This window comes from Gigantopelta aegis, chromosome 7 (assembly GCF_016097555.1).
Source record: "Gigantopelta aegis isolate Gae_Host chromosome 7, Gae_host_genome, whole genome shotgun sequence".
In the NCBI taxonomy this organism is placed as follows: domain Eukaryota; kingdom Metazoa; phylum Mollusca; class Gastropoda; order Neomphalida; family Peltospiridae; genus Gigantopelta; species Gigantopelta aegis.
In genome coordinates this window covers 7,092,896-7,114,911 of record NC_054705.1, presented here as the reverse complement: position 1 = coordinate 7,114,911, position 22,016 = coordinate 7,092,896, and the positions used below count along the sequence as shown (strand labels likewise).

Here is a 22,016-nt window from a genome sequence, read left to right as displayed (position 1 = left end):
TTCATGGGAATAAACTAGGGTCCGTGCCTTTAAAACATTAACTTAAAGCTCATATATGTATTGACTGGAAGTAGCATGTGTGTGCGGTCCGGCTGAAACAAATAGAAGTACATTAGTTTCAGTGAGAGCGTCTGGACTGGATGTGTGTGTTTGCATAATGCATGAGGCAAGCTGCAATGAAATAATTTTATTTATTACCCCAGCAGGTACTCATAACAGGGAAAATTAAAAATCACTGAGAAATTATCATGCATTGGATCATACAAACAATAATATTAGATGATTTGACGCTTACAAACCAAAGACCTTGTTGGTACTAAATATGACGTCATCACGATATGGCAAATATGCACACAATGATGTCATGTTGTTTAAAGAGTTTACGGCTGTCTGTTTTTGGTGTTAAATTTATAACAAAATGTAATTTTAATGCAATTCATTATAGATTTTGTACCAGAATAAAGAGAACTTTTGTTTTTGAAAATTATCTTTGAACGTGATTAAATTACAAAGTAGTTATAGCAATACTCAGAACAGTGCGTAAAGTGGTTTATAAGTTTCTATACATATACAATGTACGTGCATGCATGTGTCGAAAATAAAGGCTTTTAGAGAAAAATAGCTCAGGTAATAAATAGAATAATATTTTCATATACTTACCATTTGTGACACCCAATAGCCGATGTGTTTTTTGTGCCTATGTGTATTTTTGTGCTGGGGTGTCGTTAAACATTCATTCATCATCATCATCATCATCGTAATAAAGAGAATAACAAACTCGGTATCATTTATCATCAAATTTATGTCCCTTGTGAAATAATCTCATGACAAGTGAAAATTATTTCACTCGGGACATAAATTTGATAATAACTGGTGACTCGTTTATTATCCTCTATATAGTTTATATGCGCAAGCCGCCGATGCATCAGGACACAACAGTCAGACCGTACGCATGCGCAGTATCCAGTCTATGTGAATCTTAACAACATTATGCAGGGTGTATAATACCAAATCAAATCCCATAGATTACAATAGTAACATATATGGCTAAAACTCCTACCTGTAGCGTATCAATCGACATAAACGCCACGGCTACCTCCCCTCACCCTTAAAGTGAATCAGAAAAATTTGGGAGTCAAGCTGCTTGTTTCTGAGATAACGGGTAGTGTCTATGACTACCCTAGTTCCACACAAAATTAGAGTACTTTTTTTCACAGGCACCCCATACATGTTTCAAGCACAAGGCTACTTGACACAGTGGTACTAGATGAAATAAAATTGCAATTTTTTTTTACCCAGATGAAACTATTTTTTTTTACAACCAACACACTCACATTTATCACCAATCACAGGACGTGTGGTGTTAACTTCTCTATCAAAAGTTGAATACACCTCGAACTTTGACCCAGCCGGTAGTTATTTGGTTTAGTACTACCTGTACACGGGTATAAGTCTGACTACAGGGGAGTGGAAGGTACAATACTGTGCATCTTTTCATGTTTTTATTAATTTTTAAAAATAATAATCAAAACATTTGCATATGATTGGAGAGAGTGGAAGGGTAGAGAGAGTGAGGGAGAGAGAAAGCGGGGAAAATGTGTTTTAAATAGAGAATACTACATGACATACCATTGTCGATTTCCTGAAATATTTTGTGAAATAATATGTGGTAATGTTAGTGAAATAACGCTAGTGTTTGGAATCATTGGTTATATATAATCAGTCTGCGTCAACTGATAAATTTTCGAAAGTACAACAGATAGTCAAGAAATGAAGAAAGCGTTTCATAGTTTGGATTGGAATAAGAAGATAGAAATTGTGTACACTGTCTGTCATAGATTAGGTATTGGAATAAGAAATGTTCAGAATTTTCAAGTGTTAATTTACCTTTAATACTCATTTAAAATATACTTAAACATGAATTAAAACAAAGCTAAACTGCAGCAACTTTACATCAATTCAATCATCTAAACTGTAGAAACAATTAAAGTGAACATTTTACACAACAATCGATAACGAATTTTTATAATCAAGTATCACATGCATAGAGCTCAAGCGATCAAGTTTTTTGTTCATTAATTCTCATTGTAACATCACACAATAACACTCTATTGTGCACTGAATGTTGCAGGGCTTGGTGGTGCAGTTGTCAGTGGAGGAATCACTGGAGCAGGAATTACAATTGGAGGAGCATACTCTACCCTTGCAGGTAATTCTTTTTTCCTTTCTCCAGAACTGGACCCGTCCGCTTCACTGTACCAACCATAACAACTGGACTACACCCTAGTCTGATATTCTCTTGTTTTGCACCAAATTCGACACCAGTGATCCTTCATCAGGATGGTCTAAAGAACATTTTCACAAAGTTTCATTGATGTACCCAAAATGTGATTTAAATGTAAAAGTAGTGCCCCTTTAGGCCATTCTTAAATGGGTTTTGCACCAAATTCATCATTTAAAAATGGCACATCTGTAATCACAGTGCCAAAATTAAACTTTTGGCACCAGATTGATCGATGTACTCAAAAATTTAATTTAAACTGATTTTGGGGGGTACTTTAAGCAGGCCCCCTACTTAATGCACCAATTGGAAAACTTAAGAATGGTCATTTGCAGGTCCCCATCCCACTAACTAAATATTTTAGCTCTCAAACCTTTTGTACTCGAGATGTAATACAAATCTCTGTTAGCTCCCACATTACATGATTGCCAGGTTAACTATACATCACAGTGTAATTGGTTTCCACCGTGCTTATTTTTATTGGACGTATGGCATTGGTGACCTGGACATCACCTAGAAGCAGCCAGTCATGTCTTGAAATTGTTTACACACATACGTGAGTAAACAACTATGTGTTATTAAAAATAATGCATGGTGTTCTTACGAACGGGTGTGCAAGAAAGTAATATATTAAATGGTTTGTGTAGGATATTTCAATACATGTTATATACATTTGGCAATATATTTGTATATAACACTCACTAATATATTTTAGTTTATACAGAATATTATTTTAGTAGTTATTTTGTATTTATTCAGGTACTCCTAATTATTAATTTAATTAATATTCTTTTACTTAATAACTGTAGGTGCTGGGATAGCGATTGGTGCTGGTCTTGCTGGAGGTTTCGCGGGAAGTGCAGTACAACAAGGAATTGACTCACAGTCGTTTAACCTGGGAAAGGCCTTCGCCGACAGCGCCTGGAGCGGCGCCACGGCCTGGTTACCATGGAAATTTTTTGGTTACCATGGCAATGTTGGAGCTACAGGTTTGTCAAAATCAAGACATTTCATTCACAAACTGTAAATCGTAGATCAATGAAACTTGGTTTATAGTTGCACCTGTGATTGTTCTTCTCAATGCATGTTCAAATTAAAATTAAATTTTGTGAAATTAAATTAATTTAATTTGTAAAAATCTGGATTAATCATTAATGTTACGTACTCCACAGATTATTTCTATTTTCACTGAATTAGTGTATGGTATAGGCAAGATATTTATTTCACAAAGTATATGTCATAGATCATTGAAACTTGATTTATAGTTGCATTTATGGATGCTCATCACAGTGCTTGTTCATATAAAAAAAATATTGAATTAATTGAATTAAAAAACTAATTAATCATTAATGTTACATTAAAAATTATTTTTGTATTCACAGAATCAGTGTATGGTAATTAAATTTGATAGAATTCTTGTATATCTGGCTGATATATAGCCCAGTGGTAAGGCGTTTGCCTGATACGAGGTTCGCCTAGGATCAATCCCCATCAGTGATCCCATTGGTCTATTTATCACTTCACCCATTGCATCACGACTGGTATATTAAAGCCATGGTGTGTGCTATCCTGTCTGTTGGATGGTGTATATAAATATCTCTTGCTACTAATGGAAAAATGTAGTGGGTTTCTTCTTTAAGACTCAGAATTACTAAATGTTTGGCATCAAATAGCCGATGATTACTAAGTCGGTATGCTCTAGTGGTGTCTTTAAACAAAATAATTCTGCACCACGACTGATATATCAAAGGTCATGGTATGTTTATGGGATGATACATTTAAAACATCCCTTGCAGGTTTCCTCTCTAAAACTACATGTTAAAATTACCAAATGTTTGACATCCAGTACCCAATGATTAAAAAATTAATATTTTCTAGTTGTGTCATTAAACAAAACAAGAAGTTTGTTTTGTTTAGCGACACCACTGGAGCACATCAGCTATTGGATGTCTAATTCTTACATATAGTCTTAGAGAGGAAACCAGATACATTTTTCCACTAGTAGCCAGAGATCTTTTATATGCACCATTCCATAGACAGAATAGCACATACCACGACTGGCTGGAACAAGAAATAGCCCAATGGCCCACCAACAGGGATCGATCCCAGGCCGACCATGCATCAAGCGAGCATTGTACCACTGGGCTAGATCCCGTCCCTTAAACAAAACAATTAAACTTAATCGTGTGTGTTTCAGCATGGGGTAACCCGTATGCATGGAGGAACATGAATTTTGGAAAGGTGTTCAGGAGAGCATTCGGTGGCTGGGGACTGAAAACACCACGAGCTCTGTGGTCGTCTCTTGGTCTGGGTAACTTCATCGGTAACCTCGCACCTCTCGTACCAGACTGGAGTAAGAATCTGTGGAATTGTTGTCTTGGTGATCTCTGGGATGACTTCCTCTCCTGGATTCGATCTCGGGATCCGGTAAATTGTATTTCCAGTTGTTTTAGTTTCATCATTATACTAAATTAGTATTAAGGTTCAGGTATACTGTTCTTGTGATTTTTTTATTACCTCAACTGTTTCTGGTACATTTCATCTTGAGTTCTTTCTTATACCAAATTAGTATTAAGCTTCAGGTATACCGTTCTTGTGATTTTTTATTGGGGATTTGATTGTTTGTATTTAACATTTTCAGAATGACATACTCTCTCCAGCATGTTATGGTGATGACACTAATTGTATTTAATATTTTCAGAATGACATACTCTCTCCAGCAGGTTATGGCGATGACACTAATTGTATTTAATATTTTCAGAATGACATACTCTCTCCAGCATGTTATGGTGATGACACTAATTGTATTTAATATTTTCAGAATGACATACTTGGTCCAGCAGGTTATGGCGATGACACTAATTGTATTTAATATTTTCAGAATGACATACTCTCTCCAGCATGTTATGGCTGTGACACTAATTGTATTTAATATTTTCAGAATGACATACTCTCTCCAGCATGTTATGGTGATGACACTAATTGTATTTAACATTTTCAGAATGACATACTCTCTCCAGCATGTTATGGTGATGACACTAATTGTATTTAATATTTTCAGAATGACATACTCTCTCCAGCATGTTATGGTGATGACACTAATTGTATTTAATATTTTCAGAATGACATACTTGGTCCAGCAGGTTATGGCGATGACACTAATTGTATTTAATATTTTCAGAATGACATACTCTCTCCAGCATGTTATGGCTGTGACACTAATTGTATTTAATATTTTCAGAATGATATACTCTCTCCAGCATGTTATGGTGATGACACTAATTGTATTTAATATTTTCAGAATGACATACTTGGTCCAGCAGGTTATGGCGATGACACTAATTGTATTTAATATTTTCAGAATGACATACTCTCTCCAGCATGTTATGGCTGTGACACTAATTGTATTTAATATTTTCAGAATGACATACTCTATCCAGCATGTTATGGTGATGACACTAATTGTATTTAATATTTTCAGAATGACATACTTGGTCCAGCAGGTTATGGTGATGACACCAATTTTATTTAATATTTTCAGAATGACATACTCTCTCCAGCATGTTATGGCGATGACACTCATTGTATTTAATATTTTCAGAATGACATACTTGGTCCAGCAGGTTATGGTGATGACACTAATTGTATTTAATATTTTCAGAATGACATACTCTCTCCAGCATGTTATGGTGATGACACTAATTGTATTTAATATTTTCAGAATGACATCTCTCTCCAGCATGTTATGGCGATGACACTAATTGTATTTAATATTTTCAGAATGACATACTTGGTCCAGCAGGTTATGGTGATGACACTAATTGTATTTAATATTTTCAGAATGACATACTCTCTCCAGCAGGTTATGGCGATGACACTAATTGTATTTAATATTTTCAGAATGACATACTCTCTCCAGCAGGTTATGGTGATGACACTAATTGTATTTAATATTTTCAGCATGACATACTCTCTCCAGCATGTTATGGCGATGACACTAATTGTATTTAATATTTTCAGAATGACATACTTGGTCCAGCAGGTTATGGTGATGACACTAATTGTATCTAATATTTTCAGAATGACATACTCTCTCCAGCATGTTATGGTGATGACACTAATTGTATTTAATATCTTCAGAATGACATACTTGGTCCAGCAGGTTATGGTGATGACACTAATTGTATTTAATATTTTCAGAATGACATACTCTCTCCAGCAGGTTATGGCGATGACACTAATTGTATTTAATATTTTCAGAATGACATACTCTCTCCAGCAGGTTATGGCGATGACACTAATTGTATTTAATATTTTCAGAATGACATACTTGGTCCAGCAGGTTATGGCGATGACACTAATTGTATTTAATATTTTCAGAATGACATACTCTCTCCAGCATGTTATGGTGATGACACTAATTGTATTTAATATCTTCAGAATGACATACTTGGTCCAGCAGGTTATGGTGATGACACTAATTGTATTTAATATTTTCAGAATGACATACTTGGTCCAGCAGGTTATGGCGATGACACTAATTGTATTTAATATTTTCAGAATGACATACTCTCTCCAGCAGGTTATGGCGATGACACTAATTGTATTTAATATTTTCAGAATGACATACTCCAGCAGGTTATGGCGATGACACTAATTGTATTTAATATTTTCAGAATGACATACTCTCTCCAGCAGGTTATGGCGATGACACTAATTGTATTTAATATTTTCAGAATGACATACTTGGTCCAGCAGGTTATGGCGATGACACTAATTGTATTTAATATTTTCAGAATGACATACTCTCTCCAGCAGGTTATGGCGATGACACTAATTGTATTTAATATTTTCAGAATGACATACTTGGTCCAGCAGGTTATGGCGATGACACTAATTGTATTTAATATTTTCAGAATGACATACTCTCTCCAGCAGGTTATGGCGATGACACTAATTGTATTTAATATTTTCAGAATGACATACTTGGTCCAGCAGGTTATGGCGATGACACTAATTGTATTTAATATTTTCAGAATGACATACTCTCTCCAGCAGGTTATGGCGATGACACTAATTGTATTTAATATTTTCAGAATGACATACTCTCTCCAGCATGTTATGGTGATGACACTAATTGTATTTAATATTTTCAGAATGACATACTCTCTCCAGCAGGTTATGGCGATGACACTAATTGTATTTAATATTTTCAGAATGACATACTCTCTCCAGCAGGTTATGGCGATGACACTAATTGTATTTAATATTTTCAGAATGACATACTTGGTCCAGCAGGTTATGGCGATGACACTAATTGTATTTAATATTTTCAGAATGACATACTTGGTCCAGCAGGTTATGGCGATGACACTAATTGTATTTAATATTTTCAGAATGACATACTTGGTCCAGCAGGTTATGGCGATGACACTAATTGTATTTAATATTTTCAGAATGACATACTTGGTCCAGCAGGTTATGGCGATGACACTAATTGTATTTAATATTTTCAGAATGACATACTTGGTCCAGCAGGTTATGGCGATGACACTAATTGTATTTAATATTTTCAGAATGACATACTTGGTCCAGCAGGTTATGGCTGTGACACTAATTGTATTTAATATTTTCAGAATGACATACTTGGTCCAGCAGGTTATGGCGATGACACTAATTGTATTTAATATTTTCAGAATGACATACTTGGTCCAGCAGGTTATGGTGATGACACTAATTGTATTTAATATTTTCAGAATGACATACTTGGTCCAGCAGGTTATGGCGATGACACTAATTGTATTTAATATTTTCAGAATGACATACTTGGTCCAGCAGGTTATGGCGATGCTCACTTCATTCCAGCAGACCTGGAACTGGAGTACACCATCAGGTAGATACAATGTAGTCTTTCAGTGTTAGATTTTAACAGGTACATATCTATAACAGAACATTTGTCGGAGTTAGCAGAGAGGGAGCGGGAAGAAGGGAGGGAGGGAGAGGGTAGAAAAAGAGAAATGGTGAGATAGAGTCAGAGGGAGAAAATGGAGAGAGAGAGTTAGGGAAATATGACTGATAGTTAGTGAGAGGAAAATATGAGCGACAGTGATAGAGAATGGAAGGGTGGAGGGTAGATAGAGAAAATGGAAGGGTAGAGAAAGTGAGGGAGGGTAGAGAGAGTGAGGGAGGGTAGAGATAGTGAGGGAGGATAGAGAGAGTGGGAGGATAGAGAAAGAGAGTTTTAAGAGAGGGAGAGAGATGAAGAAGTTTTTTTCTGTATGAAAATACAAATTGTAACTATAGCAGAACTTACAAGAGGGTGATTGGGAAGGAATAAGGAGGAAACCAGAACCCCTGTTTGAGTATGACACAAATGTCATGACCCCAAGTTTGTTTTACTCATATGTTTAACATGTAAGGATAAAGAAGAGGTTTGTCTATTTCAAGGTTTGAGAACGATGAGAATGCCACGGCCCCCGCTCAGAAAGTGTTCGTTGTTCACGAGCTGGATTCCGATCTGGAGATTAGAACGTTCAGAGTCGGGTCTTTTGGGTTCGGAAACTTCACCAGAGAAATTGAAAATGGTCGACCCATTCTTCAGGTTTGAATTTAGGTTTTCTTTTTCTTCCTTGTGCCTGTTTCCTCCTTATAAAAGTAACCTTGATAAATGTTTCTAACATTTATAAAGTATTAAAATAAAATTGTCTATATCAGAATGACTGAGTGTAAAATTGTCTATATCAGAATGACTAAAGTGTAAAATTGTCTATATCAGAATGACTAAGTGTAAGATTGTCTATATCAGAATGACTAAGTGTAAAATTGTAAGATTGTCTATATCAGAATGACTAAGTGTACAGTTGTCTATATCAGAATGACTAAGCGTAAGATTGTCTATATCAGAATGACTGAGTGTACGATTGTCTATATCAGAATTACTAAAAGTGTAAAATTGTTTTTAATTGAATGCAGGAAACTGTTGACCTTGGGCAGGACGTAGCCCAGTGGTAAAATGTTTGCTTGATGCACGGTCAGTCTGGGATCAATTCTCGTCAGTGGGCCCATTGGGCTATTTCTCGCTCCAGTCAGTGCACCACGACTGGTACATCAAAGGCTGTGGTATGTGCTATCCTGTCTATGGGACGGTACATATAAAAGATCCCTAGCTACTAATTAATGACAAAATGTAGCAGGTTTCCTCTATAAGATTATGTCAAATTACTATAGTTTGACATCCAATAGCTGATGATTAATAAATCAATGTGCTCTAGTGGTGTCGTTAAACAAAACAAAACAAACAGACTTGTTAACTGTTGCCCTGAGTGTTACAGAAGGTATTGCAGTTCGAGTGAGGGTTAATATCAGAATGACTAAAGTGTAAAATTGTTTTTAATTTAATACAGGAAACTGTTGCCCTGAGTGATACAGAAGGTATTGCAGTTCGAGTGAGGGTTAATATCAGAATGACTAAAGTGTAAAATTGTTTTTAATTTAATACAGGAAACTGTTGACCTAAGTGATACAGAAGGTATTGCAGTTTGTGTGAGGGCCAATATCAGAATGACTAAAGTGTAAAATTGTTTTTAATTTAATACAGGAAACTGTTGACCTAAGTGATACAGAAGGTATTGCAGTTCGAGTGAGGGCCGGAATTGATATCATTAACGGTCTTGCTACCTGGGAACTGCAGACACTTGACCCAGCTACAGGTAACAGTAATATTTGCTTCTTAACATGAGCAGAATTTTGTTAACGTTTTGCTTAAAAATATTTTATAGAGAGAAAATATTTATGCAGTAGTTATTTCTAAATTTGTGAAGTTTGTTATTACCTTGTAATGAAGGAAAACCGATTTGAATATGGTAAAGAATAAAAAACTCATACAGATAGATGTATTCTGAGGTGGATTTAAATGGCGGCGAACATCCCAATGTACCGAGGTTTATTACACTCTGAGGTGGATTTAAATGGCAGCGAACATCCCGATTTACCAAAGTTTATTACATGCTGAGGTGGATTTAAATGGCAGCAAACATCCCGATGTGCCGAGGTTTATTAAACTCTGAGGTGGATTTAAATGGCAGTGAACATCCCGATGTACCAAAGTTTATTAAACTCTGAGGGGGATTTAAATGGCAGCGAACCTCCCGATGTGCCGAGGTTTATTCAACTCTGAGGTGGATTTAAATGGCAGCGAACATCCTGATTTGCTGAGGTTTATTAAATTCTGAGGTCGATTTAAATGGCAGGGAACATCCCGATGTGCCGAGGTTTATTACACTCTGAGGTGGATTTAAATGGCAGCGAACATCCTGATGTGCCGAGGTTTATTAAACTCGGAGGTGGATTTAAATGGCAGCGAACATCCCAATGTGCCGAGGTTTATTACACTCTGAGGTGGATTTAAATGGCAGGGAACATCCCAATGTGCTGAGGTTTATTACACTCTGAGGTGGATTTAAATGGCAGCAAACATCCCGATGTGCCGAGGTTTATTAAACTCTGAGGTCGATTTAAATGGCAGCAAACATCCCAATGTGCCAAGGTTTATTACACTCTGAGGTGGATTTAAATGGCAGGGAACATCCCAATGTGCTGAGGTTTATTACACTCTGAGGTGGATTTAAATGGCAGCAAACATCCCGATGTGCCGAGGTTTATTAAACTCTGAGGTCGATTTAAATGGCAGCAAACATCCCAATGTGCCAAGGTTTATTACACTCTGAGGTGGATTTAAATGGCAGGGAACATCCCAATGTGCTGAGGTTTATTACACTCTGAGGTGGATTTAAATGGCAGCGAACATCCTGATGTGCCGAGGTTTATTAAACTCTGAGGTCGATTTAAATGGCAGGGAACATCCCGATGTACCGAGGTTTATTACACAAAGATTCCTTTCCTTTCCTAATTGCCAATGTACTGGAGTACCGTGAAGCATCTGTTTAACTTTCCTAATAGCCACTGATTAAACAATGTGCTGGGGTGTCTCTACACAACATTCCTTTCATTTTTAATAGCTATTGATTAAACAATGAGTTATTAAAAATGCATGATCTCTCTAATAACCACTTTACATGTTGTTACCGTAACCTGATTACTGGGTTAATTGTTTTTTAAAAATCGTTTTTTAACTTTTAATCACATATTTCACTTAAATTGTTTTTAAATACAAAATATAATGTTCATTGTGAAAGGGTAAGTATTGTTTTTGTGGGTTTTCTCTTTTAATGTTTTTTTTAGACAAGCTAATGTTTAAAATTATGCAAAAAATTGAGAAAGGTGTATTTACTTATGTTCATTTGTGGCCAGATGTCCAATATTTATGGTCATTATTCACAATCACTGTTTTAATGTCCACAATTTTTGTTTTTTAATGTTAACTATGATTTATATCCCAATATTTCATATTTTTGTTTGTTGGTAAAATGGTCATATTTATTATCAAAATGACAGTGACATTTCACCATTGCAAGGCCGTAGCTAGTGGGGGAGCAAGGGGGTAGTTGCCCCCCAGAAAAAAATCCGGAAAGCATTATAGAAATTCTTTTCTTAACCGTTTTAGACTATTAACTACTCAGTTGTCCCCATAAACAAAAAATCCTAGCTACGGCCCTGCATTGTTGCCGAAAACCACTTTTTCAACTCAAAATTCCCACGTATTTCTCACAGAAAATCAAAAATGTAAAGTGGCCATTTTAGTCTTGATCACAGCTATTTCTTATTCTTTTATTATTTTTTGCCAGTCAAATAGGCAAAATTGGCATGAACTATGAATCAGTGAATACACTGCATACAGTGTACAACGCGTTGGCTTGCATGACATCGGGCGCAATATGTCTCGCCTGCAGTAGTCAGAACATTATGCAGTGTGCTCGGTGGGGGTGGGGTGGGGGTGGGGGTGTCATCAAACATTCCTTTCCTTTGCTACTAGCCACTGAATATAATAATATGTTGTGGTGTCACTATACAGTCATTTCATTTCAGGCCAGCCTCCCACGGACCCGAGTGTTGGATTTCTGCCACCGAACAATGGCACGACCGGACAAGGTTTTGTCTCATTCTCCGTGTCGCCTAAGAAACGGGTGTCTCACATGGCTACTATCGACGCTGAGGCAAAAATAATATTTGACCAGAATGAACCAATCGACACGCCGCCAATATTTAACACAGTAAGTGGGAGGGGGGATATAATACTAAACAATGTATTAAACAAACATTCCTTTCTTTTCCTAATGGTCAATGATTAAACAATCCTTTTCTAATAGCGTCTGATTACACAATGTGCTGGGGTGACATTAAACAAATATTCCTTTCTTTTCCTAATGGTCAATGATTAAACAATCCTTTTCTAATAGCGTCTGATTACACAATGTGCTGGGGTGACATTAAACAAATATTCCTTTCCTTTCCTAATAGTCAATGATTAAACAATCCTTTTCTAATAGCGTCTGATTACACAATGTGCTGAGATGACATTAAACAAATATTCCTTTCCTTTCCTAATAGTCAATGATTAAACAATCCTTTTCTAATGGCGTCTGATTACACAATGTGCTGAGGTGACATTAAACAAATATTCCTTTCCTTTCCTAATAGTCAATGATTAAACAATCCTTTTCTAATGGCGTCTGATTACACAATGTGCTGAGGTGACATTAAACAAATATTCCTTTCTTTTCCTAATAGTCAATGATTAAACAATCCTTTTCTAATGGCGTCTGATTACACAATGTGCTGAGGTGACATTAAACAAATATTCCTTTCTTTTCCTAATAGTCAATGATTAAACAATCCTTTTCTAATGGCGTCTGATTACACAATGTGCTGAGGTGACATTAAACAAATATTCCTTTCTTTTCCTAATAGTCAATGATTAAACAATCCTTTTCTAATGGCGTCTGATTACACAATGTGCTGAGGTGACATTAAACAAATATTCCTTTCTTTTCCTAATAGTCAATGATTAAACAATCCTTTTCTAATGGCGTCTGATTACACAATGTGCTGAGGTGACATTAAACAAATATTCCTTTCTTTTCCTAATAGTCAATGATTAAACAATCCTTTTCTAATGGCGTCTGATTACACAATGTGCTGAGGTGACATTAAACAAATATTCCTTTCCTTTCCTAATAGTCAATGATTAAACAATCCTTTTCTAATGGCGTCTGATTACACAATGTGCTGAGGTGACATTAAACAAATATTCCTTTCTTTTCCTAATAGTCAATGATTAAACAATCCTTTTCTAATGGCGTCTGATTACACAATGTGCTGAGGTGACATTAAACAAATATTCCTTTCTTTTCCTAATAGTCAATGATTAAACAATCCTTTTCTAATGGCGTCTGATTACACAATGTGCTGAGGTGACATTAAACAAATATTCCTTTCTTTTCCTAATAGTCAATGATTAAACAATCCTTTTCTAATGGCGTCTGATTACACAATGTGCTGAGGTGACATTAAACAAATATTCCTTTCTTTTCCTAATAGTCAATGATTAAACAATCCTTTTCTAATGGCGTCTGATTACACAATGTGCTGAGGTGACATTAAACAAATATTCCTTTCTTTTCCTAATAGTCAATGATTAAACAATCCTTTTCTAATGGCGTCTGATTACACAATGTGCTGAGGTGACATTAAACAAATATTCCTTTCTTTTCCTACTAAACATTGATTAAACAAAGTGCTGATGTGTTTTTAAACCATACTACATGAGTGGCAGTTAGATACCATTTATCTTACAAATTGTTTTAAAACATATCTAACAAGTGAAAGCGAGTTGGATATCTTTTTGAACGAGTTGTAAGATAAATGGTATCCAATGGACACAAATGTAGTAGTCTGTTTCTAACACAAAGTTAAACGTCTTTTCACACTGAAATCTGTTTATGGTCCTAGCGATTGTTGTTAACTTAATTATACATCACAGACAAATCAATTAATCAGGTTAACTTGTATATCACAGAGAAATCAATTTCGATTTTGCTTTTTTTTCATTGGATGGTATGGCAGTTGCAACCTGGTCATCACCTAGCAGCAGCTAGTTATATGTCTTTAAATTGTTATCACACATATGTGTGTTATCAAAAATAACAAATGAAATGTAGATTACTGAATGTTATTTATAGGAATCTTTTTTCTTTTTTTTTCTCCTTCAGATTGATTCATCTGCTCCGTCTGCCAATCTGACCTTGGTGGATGACCTTGTGAAAGAGGGAACGCTGGCTGTAAATATAAACAAGTTTGACAATGGATCTGGAGTTAGGAGTGTAGACATTTATCACAAACTAAGTAAGTATACACCAGGGAATGCTGGCTGTAAATATAAACAAGCTTGACAATGGATCTGGAGTCAGAAACATGGACATTTATCACAAACTAAATAAGTAACCAACTTTTTAAATTATTTCTCTGTATCGCTGGATTTAAGTTGTAATTTTCCAGATTCAAATGAAACTTGAATTTGGCAAAACTATCTTAATACTAATCCGTCGAAAAAGTGATAACAAAACTCCTGGTCATTTATAGATTAACTGCCATTGTAACTAACTTACTGTACACTGAACTGATACTGTGACAATATGCTCACTCCAGCCAATGCACCACGACTGGTACATCAAAGGCCATGGTATGTGCTATCCTTTCTATGGGATAGTGCATATACATGTACAAGATCCTTTGCTGCTAATCGAAAAGAGTAGCCCATGAAGTGGCGACAGCGGGTTTCCTCCCTCAATATCTGTGTGGTCCTTAACCATATGTCCGATGCCATATAACCATAAATAAAATGTGTTGAGTGCGTCATTAAATAAAAAAAATGTCTTCCTTCCTGACAATATCCTGATTGCGTGATGAAAAGGATTAATGTTTTATTTTTATTTCAGCCAATGACACGGTTGAGCCGCTGTTGACAGGTATTCAGAACGACATCGCGGTGTTGCCGCTAAAACCGGGCGGGTCATACCAGATCTTGCTTGTGTCACAGGACTACGTGGGGAACCAGGCAGATTTTGATCTGGACGACACCACTAGATACATGACGGTGGATTTCCCGTACGTTGTAGGTAAGAAGCTTATCGTTCCTATTGATACAGGTGCCGTGTTTCGGGTAACAATATACTGTGTGACATGACTGGTATATCAAAGGATGTGGTATGTACTGTCCTGTCTGTGGAAATTTTTAGGAGAGCAGCAAACTAATCTCCCTGTAATAAGATTTTTAATGCATTTTATTTGAAACTTCATGTAATTCGTCGCCTAGCATCATTTCAGGAGAGTTTTCTTCATCTCGCCTTGATGAAAATTCCTTTCAAAACCAAAATTCATTAATTTCTAAAATTGTTCTCACCATAATGTTTTTTCCCCCACAGTTTTTTGTTAACTTTATTTAATTTCTTTTTTTCTTTTTTTTTTCCTTATTTTTTAATTTTTATTGCCCCAGAAAAACAATAGATAATATCAGGGTTGGGGCCCCGAATCATTACCGTACATAGCAATTATACACAGAATATACAATGGAGCAAGGAGAGAAAGGGAAGGAAGAAAGCTGAAATAAGTATTTCCTCCAAACCAGCAACATTGTAAAACAAACAACCATGGTCTTTGTTTATATAAAAAATCAGGCTGGTCGTTTAAATAATTTCCAAAAATCTGAACCAACATTGCCAGTTTTCGTCAATTTCATTATGTAAACAATTCTTGTAATACATATATTTTTCTAATAATAGCTTATATTTGATATAATGTTTGAATCCAGTTTTATTGAGTGTGGTGTTCTGTAATTTTGTTTTGTATATATAATACTTTATATTTATAATTAACCAATTTATTTAAATTTGTTTGTTTCTAGTCACTTGTGATGGTGTCAACAACTGTTCTGGACATGGGGACTGTCTGCAGAAGAACTTCTGTCAGTGTGAACCAGGTTACTATGGGGACGACTGCAGCTCGGGTAAGTTCGTCAAGATAATAAAATGAATGTAAATAATCTGCTGATAAGTAGTTCATGTATAGACAATAACTTAAGAGTTACGAGTGAAATTAATGTTGTCAGTCACGAGCTTTAGTGAGCAGGTTTCCTCTCTCAGTATCTGTGTGGTCCTTAACGATATGTCTGATGCCATATAACCGTAAATAAAATGTGTTGAGTGTGTCATTAAATAAAACATTTCTTTCTTTCTTATTCTCAAGACACAATGTTTCTGATACTTTATCGTGAAACTGATGATGGGTGATCATTAACCAAAACATACAACATACACTGGCTAAGGTCACATTTTGATTTTTATGATTCACAGAAGTTTAATAACAGATATTAGGGCACGAAGGGAAGTTTGAGGGACTCCAAGGCAAACTTTTCCTTCAGAAGAAGGGAACTGAGCAAACTTACTTTATCAGACAAAAAAACCGAAGGGCTCAGGCAAACCATTTTCCTTGCCATGGATATTGTCCGATTTTCGAGGCACGATAGCAGGTAAGGAGGACGGTGGTATAATTTGAACCCTGTTCTAGGGTGTCGTTAAACACACGTTCTCTCTTTGTTTCAGATACGCCTCCTCCCGAACCGCCGCTCTTGGAAGCCACGTCACTGGCTGGGACTGAAGACATCCCAGTCGTTCTCTCACTGTCTGCGAGATTGGTCAACTCCACACAAGAAACTGGGGACCTCACTGTAGAGGTCTATGATATTCCGGAAGCAGTGACCTTCAGCAAAGGTCGGGTCACAGGTCAGAAGGTGGTCCTTGCACAAAACGAGTTTGGTGAAGTGAAGATGACAACAAAACCACATTTCTCAGGTCAGGTTCTTCTCAAGGTCAAGGCCGTGCTGAATCGGAACGGACTGAAGGTGTCAAGAGGTTAGTCATTGTCTTCAGACATCTGTGGGAAAAGTACGGAAACTGGTGAAATTTGCCACGGGTTTGACAGCGGTAAATTTGGAATTTGTGAGTTTCGGGTGGATTTTTTTTCTCCAAAACTTTGATGTGCAATTTATTACAAAGTTAAAAATTCAATATATAGTTACTACTTGTCCAGCGGCGGTGGCAGCATCAACTTGTTTATTTATTAAAGTTAAAAAGACAATATATAGTTACTACTTGTCCAGCGGCGGTGGCAGCATCAACTTGTTTATTTATTAAAGTTAAAAAGACAATATATAGTTACTACTTGTCCAGCGGCGGTGGCAGCATCAACTTGTTTATTTATTAAAGTTAAAAAGGCAATATATAGTTACTACTTGTCCAGCGGCGGTGGCAGCATCAACTTGTTTATTTATTACAAAGTTAAAAAGGCAATATATAGTTACTACTTGTCCAGCGGCGGTGGCAGCATCAACTTGTTTATTTATTACAAAGTTAAAAAGACAATATATAGTTACTACTTGTCCAGCGGCGGTGGCAGCATCAACTTGTTTATTTATTAAAGTTAAAAATTCAATATATAGTTACTACTTGTCCAGCGGCGGTGGCAGCATCAACTTGTTTATTTATTAAAGTTAAAAAGACAATATATAGTTACTACTTGTCCAGCGGCGGTGGCAGCATCAACTTGTTTATTTATTACAAAGTTAAAAAGACAATATATAGTTACTACTTGTCCAGCGGCGGTGGCAGCATCAACTTGTTTATTTATTAAAGTTAAAAATTCAATATATAGTTACTACTTGTCCAGCGGCGGTGGCAGCATCAACTTGTTTATTTATTAAAGTTAAAAAGACAATATATAGTTACTACTTGTCCAGCGGCGGTGGCAGCATCAACTTGTTTATTTATTAAAGTTAAAAAGACAATATATAGTTACTACTTGTCCAGCGGCGGTGGCAGCATCAACTTGTTTATTTATTAAAGTTAAAAAGACAATATATAGTTACTACTTGTCCAGCGGCGGTGGCAGCATCAACTTGTTTATTTATTAAAGTTAAAAAGGCAATATATAGTTACTACTTTTCCAGCGGCGGTGGCAGCATCAACTTGTTTATTTATTAAAGTTTAACTTAAAATTTTGTGTTTAGATCAGTTTTTAAAACCTAGGTCAGTGAAACTTGATTTATAGTTGCACCTTTGATTGTTTATCACAGTGCACCAAAAAGGTTTATGGTAGGGGAGACATTTAATGGTAGGGGAGACATTTAATGGTAGGGGAGACATTTAATTGTGTGGAATTCTTGTCAAACTTATTGTATTTTATTGCTGAACCAGTCTAGTAAACGTTTTCTTTTCGCTCGGTCTGGCTGAACTCAGACCTTTGGATAGCCTTTCGGCCCTGAACTGGCATGTGTATTCAAACTGACATGCATTGTCGGTTTGTTTTTATTACTTTGGTTCAAAGACTTTACAAAGTTAAAATAACACATTACAGACTTTGATTTTATACATGTTGAATGCATGCCGTTAAAATTAATAACCGTGATTATTAAAATAAGCAAACTTCATTAGGCCCACACTGTATTCTGGATGACATCGTTTCTTGTTACTGGTCGCGAGATCGCTATTAGGCCTATGCTAATTGAATATTTGGTATTATTATTATGTTTGAGTGTTGGATAGATTATGTAACAGTTTGTTGACATCAGAAGACAGAAAATGGCTTAGCCAAATTTTTAGCCACTTGCAAATTTTATTAGCCATTTTTTGTAAAAATTAGCCAATGGCTAATTTGGCTACCGACAGCATGAGCCCTGTATATATATATATACATCAGACATGGAGATGCTGAGGGAGCTCCCTCTTCAACAACTCTGAAAGTAATTTTGGAAGTGATAGTTAATCAAATTAATCATTTTCTGATTCCAATTGGGTATAATTGTTGTAGTTTAGGGTTTATTTGGCAGGTGTTTTTTGTATGTTACAGCATCTGAAACTTGTGTAAATGATCGTTTTGTTTCCGCATCACTTTTAAGTCAAGCTTCACTTCCTGTTTTTTCACATATTCAAATTTAGAACATCATTTAGGGCCTACAGGGTTGTAATGCATTACACAAAATGAAAGTTGATATTTGAATTTTGTTTTTCATTTAACATATTACTGAAATTTTAATTACTCAGAGGATTGTATTAGTCATGATATATCTATGATAATCTGCAGGCCCTAATCTAGAAGTGACTTGAATTCTCCCTTCCCAGGAAAACAGGCAGAAGTTTGATAATCTGCAGGCCCTAATCTAGAAGTGACTTGAATTCTCCCTTCCCAGGAAAACGGGCAGAAGTTTGATAAATCTGGCAAAAGTGAACATTACATTTATTGGTACATTTCGTAAGGTTTCGTCATGTTCTACATTCATTTTGGAAAATAATGAATTATACATTCAGTTTTAATTGTAATATTGTAAATTGAAATTAATGTGGCCGAGAAATAACAACGCTTGATTGGTCACTGCAAACAACGCAAAATGTGTTGATGTACAGTCGGGTACCAAAATAAAAACACGGACTGAGAAGGTGAGAAATGAACTATCTCACTAAACAAGTCAGTGTCTTGACGTTTGTTGTGTAATTTTCATTTACAAATCAGATTAGTTCCAAGATATACTTCTTACTACTGCTAATAATTCAGTGAATTGAATCGAATTTCGTCAAAAATAAAGCATCCATTTTTGTCGACTAGATTGGGGCCTTATCTAAAATATTGGATTTTTAGCATTTTCTTACTGGTTACATAACATACTTACATGTTCATTATCTCTACATTGTTTCTGTTTCACCACAGGTGGCGTGCTATCTGTGGACATTTCTCCAGTGGCTGACAAACCAGCTGTCACTGTAGACAAGGTTTGTTTTGACTCCAAGTCTCCTCAGATGAAGCTCAAGTTCGTTCCACAGCTGCAGGATACTGACGGATCAGAAAACATCACTGTTTCACTGACAGGAATTCCAGGTAAACTGCTTTTTTTCATGGTCCGAGGATGGCTTGTCTGACTTTAATAGAAGCTGCTGAGTGGCGCCCCCCTTGAAGTGGCACCCAGGGCACGTGCCGTACCTGCCGTACCCACCATGTGTCAGAGTTACGTTTCCTTCCTCACTAGTTAGACTAAGTGTTAAAATAATCATGATTATTATGTTGGAAACCAAAGTCATTGTTTTTCAAATGTGCTGAGGTGTCATTACACAAACATTCCTTTCCTTTTTAGTGAATGTTAAGTGGAGTAGCAGCCTCGTCAAGCTCATCAATGTGTCTGTTGTCTCCGGTGAGAAGGTGGAGGTAACTCTAACACAGAGTGGAGCATTCTCTCCCTTTACTTTAACTCTTGATGTGCTGTCTACTGAGAACGCAAATGGTGATGTTGCCAAGGAGAGTAAACAAATCAAGATGGAGAAATGTAAAACTGGCAAAGGTAAGGTTTGAAATTAAAAGTAAACTTTTTAAAGGCACCGTTGCACAGCAGTTGACCCACTAAAGTAGTGATGGGAATCTTCAATATCGATCATCACTTATAGGCGTAGGATCTCCTATTTTTGTTGTGTGGGGGGGTGGGGGGGGGGGGGGGGGGGGGGGGGGGGGCTCAATTAAATGAAAATGCCCAAATCTGGAAAAAATCAGTTGATCATATTAGCATTACTACCAAACAGCTATATAGGGTTGCAAACGAATCACTACAGATTTTTACAGAAATTACCACTCATTTTGAAGGTAGAATGATGGAAATACATGTACATGGTGAAAAGGTTTCAGGTTAGCACATTTTACCTGAATATCTGTATCAAGTTTTCCTCCAGTACGGGAGGGGGGGACAGTTATCACCCCTACCCCCTGTCTCGTATGTTTATATCATCACTTCTATAATCGGTTTGCACTAAATTTTCTATTATACAATCGGTGAGAATTATACAAACTTGACATACATTTGAATTATTAGGCAGGGCGACACCTACTGTCATATTCACTAGCATGGACCCTACAAGGGGCAGGAAATAGCCCAGTGGTAAAATGCTTGCTTGATGTGCAGTCGGTTTGGGATCGATCCCCGTCAATGGGCCAGTACATCACAATTGGTATATCAAAGGCTGTGGTATGTGCAATCTTGTCTGTGGGATCGGGCATATAAAAGATCTTTTGCTACTAATGGTAAGAGTAGCGTGTTTCCTCTCTAAGACTGTACATGTATGTCAATATTACCAAATGCTTGACATCCAATAGCTGATGATTAATAAATCAATGTGTTCTAGTGGTGTCATTAAACAAAACAAACAAACTTTAACTGTTAACATTAGGCCCTACAAATAACTAATTTTACCTTCAGTACCTATTCAATATCGGTTTTCTTTATGTACACATGGAAACAAGCACAAACTCGTATATCTGAGTGTATATCAAATCCATCATGTAAATTGTTGGAACAATTGTAGTTAAAGGAACAGACCCTAGTTTTTAAATACTACTGCATATTTTTCAGTATTAGAGCTGTTTATAATCACTGAAATAAAACTTTACTTATATTTTATTCTTTAGATTATCCATTTCCGTACAACCTGGTCATCCTGTTTTTTCTAATACTACAAAATGCTTTTTTTATATTTTTACAAATGCACGTGCGTCTGAGAAGTAACAGTTATGGAGTCAAGATTTAGTCTATGTTTATCGATATTTCACCATTTCAACTTCACAGACTCTTGTTTCACTTTCTTGTAACGTTATCCAAATGTGTTACAGGTTTGTAACTTAACCAAACTTAGTGTCCATTTTTACAGGTTGAAACTAGGGTCTGCTCCTTTAACATTTTATGCAACAATCA

The 22,016-nt window shown here is 36.2% G+C and overlaps 1 protein-coding gene across 1 annotated transcript in view; it reads left to right on the top strand.

Moving 5' to 3' along the window:
• The window catches only part of LOC121377841, a 67,338-nt gene that overhangs the window by 41,966 nt on the left and 3,356 nt on the right, over positions 1-22,016 (top strand). Inside the window, exons 28-40 of the mRNA XM_041505939.1 lie at positions 2,132-2,209; positions 3,091-3,270; positions 4,479-4,708; positions 8,098-8,174; positions 8,729-8,882; positions 9,879-9,990; positions 12,266-12,450; positions 14,449-14,581; positions 15,175-15,354; positions 16,140-16,241; positions 16,837-17,145; positions 19,994-20,161; positions 20,415-20,618. Of these exons, the coding sequence (XP_041361873.1) occupies positions 2,132-2,209; positions 3,091-3,270; positions 4,479-4,708; positions 8,098-8,174; positions 8,729-8,882; positions 9,879-9,990; positions 12,266-12,450; positions 14,449-14,581; positions 15,175-15,354; positions 16,140-16,241; positions 16,837-17,145; positions 19,994-20,161; positions 20,415-20,618 (2,112 nt within the window). The remainder of the gene's footprint in view (positions 1-2,131; positions 2,210-3,090; positions 3,271-4,478; positions 4,709-8,097; positions 8,175-8,728; positions 8,883-9,878; positions 9,991-12,265; positions 12,451-14,448; positions 14,582-15,174; positions 15,355-16,139; positions 16,242-16,836; positions 17,146-19,993; positions 20,162-20,414; positions 20,619-22,016) is intronic.